The 10,663-nt window shown below is 35.1% G+C and overlaps 1 protein-coding gene across 1 annotated transcript; it reads left to right on the top strand.

Annotated features, from left to right (window-relative positions):
• The first annotated feature begins 424 nt into the window (after window positions 1–424).
• LOC149076386 (uncharacterized) lies at window positions 425–9,513 on the top strand. Its single transcript, XM_089243923.1, has 5 exons — window positions 425–735; window positions 2,523–2,715; window positions 2,840–3,052; window positions 4,266–4,378; window positions 5,364–9,513. Exons 1-5 carry the CDS (start codon window positions 662–664, stop codon window positions 7,150–7,152), a joined length of 2,382 nt encoding a protein of 793 aa, XP_089100049.1. The 5' UTR covers window positions 425–661; the 3' UTR covers window positions 7,153–9,513.
• Window positions 9,514–10,663: the final 1,150 nt, after the last annotated feature.

Below are 10,663 nucleotides of genomic sequence, written 5' to 3' on the forward strand. Positions count from 1 at the left end.
AGTGTCATTGACCATATAGTGTCTTGGATATATTTGAATCACAGAAAATGTGATCGATGACTTTGGCATTCAAAGAGTCACAAGTTTGTTGTTGCAGTTGTGCTATCTTTTGAAAGACAGTGGAAATGAATTTAATCAATTTTACTGAAAAATAAACGTGATTGTACGTTTCATTCAGTGCTGCCATCTATGCGTTTAGTGAAAAACTTACATCGAAATGTGTCACGTGTTTCGATTTTTTTTCAATATGGCAATCACTTGAGTTGAAAAAAACAAATTTTTATATTCAATATTCTTCTTTGAAACTATAAAACACATCAGTTTTAAGTTTTTCTCATTAATATTATAATTTAACAGCGTGCAAATTAGGATTTTGTGCTAGAAGTTTATCATCGAAGAAGGGAAAACAGAACATGTTAACATTAATGTTCCGCGTTTCACAGCAACAGAGTGGGTTCTTAATTTTGAAAGTTCGAAGTTTTCTTGCATTTTCATCCGAAATTGTTTATTAATTTGTATTAATCCAGTAGGAAGATCAACGCTGTGCACGAAAATTACGTCATCTCTCTTTTGTGCTGTGTATCTATATGTGATGTGAACAGTTTTCCCTCTCCATTGATTCGCACTCAACTGGTGAAAATTACTGAGTACTGTCAGAGTTATGGCTACTACTGTCACTTGCTGCGCTTATAATTGCGGCAATAAATTTGGCAAAGAGGGAACCACCTTCCACAGGTATTACTGATATTCTCAGTGTTTTATATAATGAATTTTAAATAGGGTACAATTGATCACCTATATTAATGAATTAGATTGCGTTGCTGTGTATTTCCAATTACCCATTGAAATTTTCTTGCATTTTGCCACAAATACGAATTTTTCAAGACAGCTGTTTGAATAAGTGTTAAACGCATTACTTTAGACTTGACTGATTGAGAAGCTAGAGATACCTCCACCACCCTTCTTTCTATGTTTTCTTTTCTATATTTCGGCACAGGGGTACACCTGATAGAAAATTGAGTTTCCTACTCCCTCATTACCCAATGTTGGCCTACCGTTAGAAAATTTAAGATCCAGGTCGTTTGAAATAACGTCCTGGTACTTTTTGACCACACTGAGGACTGAAGACATGACGAAATAAGTGAGAAGTTACAGAAATGTAATTACAAAAAAGTATAAAAATACAACCTGGTAATCGGAAAGGAATAATCCGAGACAAAGAGGCGTTGAGAAGTGGAAACAAAATGACGCTACTGGACAAAGGAAAAAATCTCTGTTACCCATTTGAATCGCCCGCGCTTTAAGCGCCATCTATAATGGATGGGTAATGGAAGTTTCTAGAAAGAAGCGAGAGAGAAGAAACAGCAACCCACCGCCATCACACCGGCGGCTTATTACACCCTTGGCGATCTGGACAATACTGATTTAGCAGTCTGGATTATACTGTATCTGTTCCAAACATATTGCCAATAACTATAATTTAGCAGTCATAATTGCATAACTTCGTCTCTTGCTTAAAAATAGATCCAAATCAGTTGTATTTTTTAATCCCAGGTCGGTGATCAAAAAATTGGTATTGATTCCTAAAGTTTTTTTATGGGTGATACCCAGCTCTGACAAAGAAATTCACTTGGCTCCTTAAATATTTAGTTAATGCTTAGAATATTTGTTCTCAACTTGTCTATCCCCGATCTAAATTCAAAACTATTGAGCTTAACTTCAAGGGAAGTTACACAACATACCCACTAAACAGTTTTTTTCTTCATAAGCCGAGTCTGTACTATGTGTGTGTTATGTGCTGAGCATAGCAAGCTATGGGTCCTCCTAGTTTAATCCATCAATGTCCTTTATATTTTTCTCATTTAATTTTCAACTATGATAAAAAAAAATTGTGAGTTTCCTTTCACTATCCTCAAAGTTTGTCGGAACTGTTTTGAATCACCCTTTATATCAAAGCTTAAAAAATCCAGTGTCGTCATCACAACCAAAAAATTTGTGTATATTGGCATTTAAGATTTTGTGTTGATCATTAAATCTGTGTACGAGTACAACACAAAACTTTACGTCTATGCATCAACGAGCATGGAAAGAGGTCTTTAAATCTTGGAAAATTCGAAAAAAAAAAGATTATTTAGGACCGTGTTTTTAGCTTTTGAGAAATTTGGCTGGTGCCCAATGTCCCCCCCCCCCCCCCCCCCCGCGCGATTTGTCAAGCCCAGCTGCGTATGGTAAAAATAAACATGTTTTTCTTGTATTTTATGTATTATCCATGTGCGATTCTACTGAAGTGAAGAATTTGAAATCCTGAGATGCATTAAATTACTAACCAAACTGTGACCCAGTCTGCATTACAAGTAATCTCTAACGATATTATATTACTGCAGTTTCCTAAAAGTTTGTATATTTTTTTCTCACCTAATTAACTTTTGTGTTGGTAAGTGATTTTGTGCCATTTATTCAAAGGCCCAAATTGCATTTGTGAGATCTTTTCATTCATTTTTATTTCTTTCTCTATCGTTCAGATTTCCCATTGAAAAGCCTCATATGTTGACAAAATGGCTGGCCGCCATTGGAAAACCACAATGGTCACCAACGATGGATCATTACTTGTGCAGCGAGCATTTCAATGATGAGGTGTTTTTGGAAAGGGAGGGCTTGAGATTCATCAAATATGATGCTGTGCCAACTAAAGTTTACTCCTTACCCAAACCAAAAGTAAGCATCATTTACTTACATTTTCTTCATTTATATCGTAATATAGCTAATGATGTCTTAGCTTATATGACTGACGAATGCTACTAGCATTTAATTTCTCATTTTTTTCCGATTTTGTGTGTAGGATATATTTCCACCAGAATTTCAGCACAAGATTGTTGTTTTCAAAGAAGTTGAAAAAGATCCTTTCAAGGGATATGTTGTGGAGGCCAAAGTCAAAATTGATTCTGAGGATCAGTTCCACTCTTGGCTAAAAGAGCATGAAAAATTGGCCAAGGTGAATTATCGATTGGTCAAACGTTTCCCCAAGAACTTCCCAAAGAATCTGTGTTTCAAGGTAATCTTCATTTAATTGATTAACTAAGAAACCAAGAGTCCTCAAAAGTTTTTTTTATATATGCTGTGACTATAGTTAACTTATATACAGTCAAACCTCTCCATCTAAAACTGATACGATTCATCACAATTTTTTTTTGAGTAAAAAAGAAAAATACGCCAAAACGGCAAAAAATTTGATTACTAAAAGTAAAAACAAACTACAGTATTTCATACATACTAATGAAATTATTGATCAAGTAACACAATCAATGTTCAATCACACTATATGCAAATACGTTCAATTTTTTTTTATTCAATTTAATTTTTTTTACATTTCCGTTTAAAATAATATGTAAGCTTAGATTGATGCATATTTTTTGCTCTTTGAACCTGCAAAATTTCATCTATAGGCCTACTAGAACAAGAGCTGCAAATATTTCGGGCCCTATTTTCTTAGTTTGTTGGAGAAAATGGTGCAGCGTTTTTCACTGTTACTTTCTAATTCTCCTGGAGCATCTTTTGCTGCATTTTCACCACCCGAGTCAGCCGTACATTCAGCAATAATTTTGGTATCAGTCAAGGTGCTGCAAGTTTGTAGTGAATTTGTTTGTTTTCACAAAATCTGAAAATTAAATTCCTAGCTTCAAGTGTTCACACTAACTAACAAAAGAACTGACAACTTCAATTGTTAGTTCTTTCTAGTAATGTCTTGATTAATGTTCTGATATTTCACCTTCAACATTGTTCTGAGATTCATTGAAATTCCAGTGAACCACCTGATCTGATTGTTCATCACTGAGATGACTGGTTCCAAACCCGTAGCTTTCCTGAAGCAATTTTGCTATACTGAACAAGCCATCCACCCCGTCAATCATAGTAGCCACCTATCATTGATAAGATTCATCCAGACAATGAGCTGTAATAGGAATAATCCTTTATTTTACCTCCAGAGCAAAGCCAGATTTATGCGAAAGAAAGGATATTTGTGTTTTCTTTTTGCGATCATTGGGCTTGGTCTTCAAGACAAGAGGTGAAAATGCATTGATTTAGTACAGTAAATGCAAGGACCTTTAGTAACTCATAGAATATAAGCAACATAAAGTCCATGTTGTTATCTCTCTAACATTCATTTGAATGTGAGGAAAAATTTTTTAAACTACATAGATATGCTCTCTATAGTTGGAATTTGTTTCATCTGCTGTGTATAACTTTTTCCTTTTCCTGCATTTTAGGCTCAGTTTGCTTGCCGTTTCGAACCAGGAATTTTGAAGCCTGCCAATGATGGTACGAGCTGTCCTGCAAGACTGCTTGTTCGTATTCGTTCACAGATTCAGACGAAATTTGGGTAAGCATAATTTTCTGTATAATCTATTTTTTGTTTCTTTCTCAAAATTTCTGGATTGGGATGTTTCTATCATTAATTCAGAATCTCAGCCATGCAATTACTGTGAAACCTCGATATAATAATACTCTGTGGACCAAGAAAAAGTATTGTGAAGGGATTATCATTACATCGAGAGGCAGCATTTTAACATTATTAATTGCATAATCTGTTTAACTGTATTGGATTTTGCCTTCTTTCTGAAATTTTTTTAAAACTGTTAAAGCAAAATTGAGTAAAGCAAGGAACAAGGACCTAATGTCAAACCTCTTTAAGTAGCATACCTATACATTCACCAGTATATTTACTTATCCAATCCTGCAGAATACGGTAAAATTGCTGTATTAAATTTTATTTATTTATATATATATATCCCCCCCCCCCCTGCAAATACAGTCATATGCCAACTTACATTAGGAATTCATTCCAGGATAAAAGATGTAAGTCACTGTAATTTTTTTCACTGACAATGCTCCTTGGGAGGACAGGAAAGAAGAACGGGTTAAATATGCAACTTTCTTTATTCTTTCTAATATGTTAACTTTTTCAATGTGATTCTCATGGGTAAGCATTTTCATTCTAAAGAACGACATCTCTAAAGCCTGTCTAAGAAGACATGAATACAGGAAAATTTAAATTAGTGTTACTACAGGACTAGACAAATCCCCAGTCGCGACCAAGAAATTAACTAAATTGGAATCTGAAAACAATGCTAATTTTTTGGAATTTATATCAGCGTATCTATCACTAATGAAGACAGTTACTATCTTTTTTCCAATTAATCAAGCCCTGTGTTACTGTATTTCTTTACATGTACATTTCTACTACAAATGCATTTCTATGCATTTTGTGTATTATGCATGATTGATTGGTTCTAATATAACTTTGACAATTGGCCAATCTGTTTTTATCTTATCAGATGAAAATGAATAAAATGTTTTTCTTTTAGCAAACCAAAAGATGAAGATGGCTATTACTGCATGATTCTTCTCTACCATCTTCATTATCACAAAGTGGATTCCAACATTCTTTTTGAATCCAGCTTGTCAGCCGATGATGTCTCAGAAGATGTGAAAAAGAAATACCTCGAAATGTTTGCTGGTGGCTATACTCCAGAGCAGGCTTTCAACACCCACCAAAAGGATTTGCTAGATGACTACACTGAAAAGAGTGCGGAAATGATGGCTGATCATTTCATTTGCCCGAGCATGGAGTGGGTGACAAAGACATATAACGATTTTTCACAGGACTTTGGTGCCACCACCAATGAGAGAATGATGCAACTGACAGAGAAAGAACTCATTGCCATAAACACAGAGGATGGAAAAGCAAAAATGAGTAAAATTGACGGTGAAGTGGTCTTGGCCATTTGCACTCCCTTAATGCAGCGAGTTAACAGTCTCAAAGCAGCTGGGGAATCTGTATTCGTCGCTAGCTCTGGATATATGGACAGGTGTAAATGTTACATGTATGTCTTCATGGCATATGGTTTCTCTGAAGGATTACCTCTGGGTGTTTTGATTACTACCTCAGAGAGTGCAAAGGTGCTCACGGCTGGTGTGAACCTGCTCGTCAATATTCTGCCGGAACGAGCTTTTGGACAGTTCGGGAAGATTGGGCCAGAAATGTTTCTCACCTGTAACAATGATTCTGAACAAGCCAGTCTCAAACACGTTTTCCCAGATTCAGTGCTAAGTCTTTGTGCCTTGAGTCTGTTGAAAGACCTCTGGTGTTGGTTGTGGGATAGCTCAAATAACATAGTGGAGGAAGATCGCATGTTGCTCTTCTCCTTAGCTAATAAAATAATGAAGACAACAAATGCGGATGAGTTTAATGATTGCTTCAGCTCTACATTGCAAAACCCTGTTGTCTTAAAGTATGAAAATTTTCAGGCGTACTTCAAGCAGATCACAAACTTGTCCGAAAGATGGGCGTTGAAATTTGGAAATCAGATTGTAGACACAGAGAAAGAGGTCAGTGCTATTGAGATGGGTAGCATAGTGTTGAGAGATCGCATATATCTGACCAGAGCCTATAACATACCTCAGTTGATCAGGTTTGTTTCAAAAGACCTTGAAGCTTATTACAAGCAGAAGATCATTCACTGCATCAATAACACTCTCGAAAACTTTGTCCAGTCGTCCTATAAACCAGAAATGAAACTGGTTGAAAGCTGGGTCGTAGAAGAGCTGAGCACCGGGCAATATAAAGTGACAAATCCAATGTACAGCACTCCATATTATGTTGATTGGCACATTGCACTCTGTTCCTGTCCTCTAGGTATCACAGGTGCTCGTTGTAGTCATCAATATGCAGTTTCCTTGAAAAAGAAACCTACCCTGGACTATGGTGTACCAGAAGATGAGATTATCAAAAATGAGCTCCACTGGGTTGCAACCAACAGCATGAACAGTTTGTTTGGCAAAATGGAAGCTGGTGGCAGCCCTCCAGACCAGGGCTATGATGAAGTGGATGATGAGGAATACGATCCCAGAATGGAAAGCCAGAAGAGGTTGAAGCAGAAAGCGAAAAAGGCCTCAGTCACTCCGAAAGATAATGATAAGGCTATTTTAGACAGAGTGGTGAAGGACATCATGCAGAGGTATGATAGAAACCCCACAGAATACCACAAGGCGATAGTGGCCATAGCTGTGAATTATCAAAGTCTCCATCATGATTACGCGGTGCTGTCTGCGCTGAAAAACTTCGGTAAAAACATAGGTCCAGCCCCGCACTGAATCTAAATAAAGAATTGTTATGTATTCGTTATTCATTCATTGTACATTGCACTGTTGGAAACAGGTGAAATTTTAGTATTTACAGAGTTTAAAAAAAACTTTCAGGGGAAGAATGGATTAATAATTCCACATTTTACTTTTATAAAAAAGACTGACTTTTCAATATTTTAAGTTTGGAGGTGCTCCAATTTCTGCGTATTTTTCTTATTATTTATCATACATTTTTACGAACGAAATACAATCATTTTTATTTTTGAATGCGAAAGCAATTATTATTTTTTTGGATATATTTGCATTTTTATGATTCTCACTTCATTGAGATCTAAATCCTGTTGGTGACCTTTATTTTTCAACTTTTGAAACTTCAGCTTTCCCTTCCCCTATCTTGTTTGTCAATGGAAAACGATCTGTGCAGTTTTAATTAGCTCATCGGGCAACTGCCAGGTGACCTTCAAAGTTGGAACATGGTTAGCAATGTTAATTCTCTATATACAGGATGCGTACGTAACGGGGGCATATAATCCTGGTTGATAATGGTTTTCTCAGCCACCTTGTTGGGTATTTTGCCTGTTGTGGGGTTGTATTTATATTATGTCTTACTAGCAAATCATTGGTCCTAGAGGCATTTCCAATTAGAAAAAGTATCCAAATAACTTGTATTACTCAGATGTCATTCATGTTGCAAGGGGATGTATAGTTATTAAAACAAGAATTTTAACACAGGGTGTCATAAAAAGTATTTTTTATTTTAATAGCTATACAACCCCTTGCAACATAAATGACATCTGAATACTACACATTATTTGGATACATTTTATAATTGGAAGTATGCTCTAGGATCAACAGTTCACCAGTAAAATACCATACACCCTGTATATAGAGAATTAACATTGCTAACCACCTTTTAAATTTGAGGCTGTCTGAATGAGCTAAAATTTTGCACATTATTTTTTGATTGGAACAAGATTACAGGGTGGGAGCAGCAAAATTTTAACATTCTGAAAATTACCTATAGCCAAGGGCCACTTTAAATCCCATGTCTTAAGTTTCAAATATTATGTAGAACTTTTTTCCTTCACACTTAATTTCACCCCTTTCTTTAAAAGCGCATATCTTGTCATGCTAAGCAATTTTCATTGTGAGACAGATGTAAGAATAAGTAACTGCTTGAACGCCTCATCAAGATATAACTATGCTCATGTCTGCTATACTTAAATTCTAAGTTTCTATCCTTTTTCAAACTTATTGCAATGCTTGCTGAGTGTTAATCTTCAACCTTTCATTTAAGATCTTCCGATGCAAGTTAAAATGAATTTCTTTTTGTGAAAGAAAAATTATATAAATTTGGTTTTTTAGATATGCATAACTAAATATCAAGATTTTGATATGTATTTGTATGTTATGGTTAATGATAACTTGATGCAACTATTTTCCTGTTCTGGAGAAGCCAACCTATCTACATTCTTAACCGGAGTGCCTAGTCCCCCTTTAGGTCAGAGGTACCTAATTTTCATACTAGGTCCTCCCCCCACCCACCCAGTGAACTTTAATAAATATCCTGCATCCCAGTCCATTTCAATTTACATTCTCACTATTTATAATATTTTCCATCTCACACCCCTGGTTAAAAACAATGGTTCTAGGTAATTTAATGTGTTATAAAAATGTTTCAGGGCAGCAATGTACACTAAGATTTTTATTGACTGTGAAACAATATAAAAACTCTTGCTTGAAAGATCTCGGATTCATCTGTATTGCAGTGAAAATCTTATGTAATGATACCCATGGGTAATGATATTGCTCTGTGGTTCCAATGCACTTTTCATGGTGTCACTTGTCAATCTAAAATTCCTTTATAACAATGTTTCTCCATTCTATTGAATATCTTTATATATTAAGAGTGCTGTGTTGTCTAGTGTCTCCCACAGGCGACAAAAGGACTGAGAATGTTAATTTAATGGTTTATATATTTTGACAAGCATTTTTCATGAAGCGCACTTACACTTAATAGACACGTTCTTTTGCTCAGACATCGTTTTGAATTAAATTACTAGGGAGTTTTTTTGAGACTAACAGAAGAAATATTTTTAGAAAATTTATGCATTCTTTAAGTATATCAATAATTGCTGATGTATCATAATGTTGAAATTAACTTGAAAATTTTACATCAATTTCTTCTGATAAAATGTGTAACTGACTAATATGTTCAGAATTAATATATTCCGCATATATAAGCTGATGTTTTTCTTTCTCCATATAAAGCTGTACTCATCATTGAATTTTTCATTAATTGAATTAATTCATTAATTGAATTTTTGTACATGTCACCATTATTTCAGTTACAAATAAAGTTTTTTCCTGTATCAATGTGTTCAGTGAAGGTAATTCAATTACGATCCAATGAACTGTTTGAAATGAATTGTTAATAACCACCAAACATTTTTAAAAACATAATCCAACATTCAAAATAATGAAATTTCCTACATGTAAATATTGCTATAATTTGTATGAGAAAATTTTAATGGCCAATAATTAAATCTTAGGGAATAGAAGTCATTTTTTCACATCTCTGTAGAAAAAAAAAATGGATTTTTATTCTAGCATTGATAATTTTTCAAAGATTTAGAGATGACATATTTTTAATTTTGAAAATATTTCTATTCTAACGTCTTGTGGGAGGGAGGAGCTGTAGTTAAACAACATTGTATAAAATGTGTTAGTAAATTCCTGTTTTGAATGTATTATATACAGGAAAATAAGTTCATTAGGCTTTCGCTACTATCAATTAAGGCAGGGGTTCTCAAATACAAATACAACGCCACAACAGGCAAAATGCCCAACGAGGTGGCTGATAAAAAGATGCCCATAAAAATATGGATGTCATATGTTTCAAAAATACAGCAACCCCATTAAAAATGCAATTAACACAAATTATAAACAATATATACACATGATAAAATATTATACAATGCCCATAAAGAATACTTATGGTTGTCTTATTCTAAGAATGGATAGCCTCTCGATTTACCCCAACATGTTTATCGTATTTCTTCTTAAACGTGTCAATTGTGTTACAATTTACTACCTCCGGGGGTAAGCTATTCCATTTATTAACAACCCTATTAGAGAAAAATTCCCTGCGACACCATAACCTTGCATTGTCCCTCACCAATCGATACTGGTGTCCCCTTGTAAAAGCAGTTGATTGGCGGTGTACTAAAAGTTCATGGTCCATCCTATCCATCCCATTGAAAATTTTGAACACTTCGATCATATCTCCTCGACACCTGCGTTCATCCAATGTAAACATATTCAAAAAATGAAGTCTCTCTTCATAACTCAAGCCCTGTGTGCCAATAAGGACACGCATAGCTCTTCTCTGCACCCCTTCAATCAAGTCTATGTCCCTCTGTAGGTATGGTCTCCAAAACCTTACCGCATACTCCAGTCCAGGACGAACTAAGCCTCGAAAAAGCGGAAGAATGACTTTAGGAGAACGCGAAGAGACCTT

This window comes from Pholcus phalangioides, unplaced genomic scaffold (genome assembly GCF_987345545.1).
Source record: "Pholcus phalangioides strain wild (caught in Gottingen) unplaced genomic scaffold, Ppha-v1.0 ptg000015l_1, whole genome shotgun sequence".
In the NCBI taxonomy this organism is placed as follows: Eukaryota; Metazoa; Arthropoda; class Arachnida; order Araneae; family Pholcidae; genus Pholcus; species Pholcus phalangioides.

What these genes read in the sequence shown, in the direction of transcription:
- LOC149076386 (XM_089243923.1), top strand. Translation starts at nt 662, where the DNA reads ATGGCTACTACTGTCACTTGCTGCGCTTATAATTGCGGCAATAAATTT. An exon ending in GAGGGAACCACCTTCCACAG is followed by an intron (nt 736 to 2,522) that starts GTATTACTGATA and finishes TCTATCGTTCAG; the next exon opens with ATTTCCCATTGAAAAGCCTC. An exon ending in CAGATTCAGACGAAATTTGG is followed by an intron (nt 4,379 to 5,363) that starts GTAAGCATAATT and finishes TTTTTCTTTTAG; the next exon opens with CAAACCAAAAGATGAAGATG.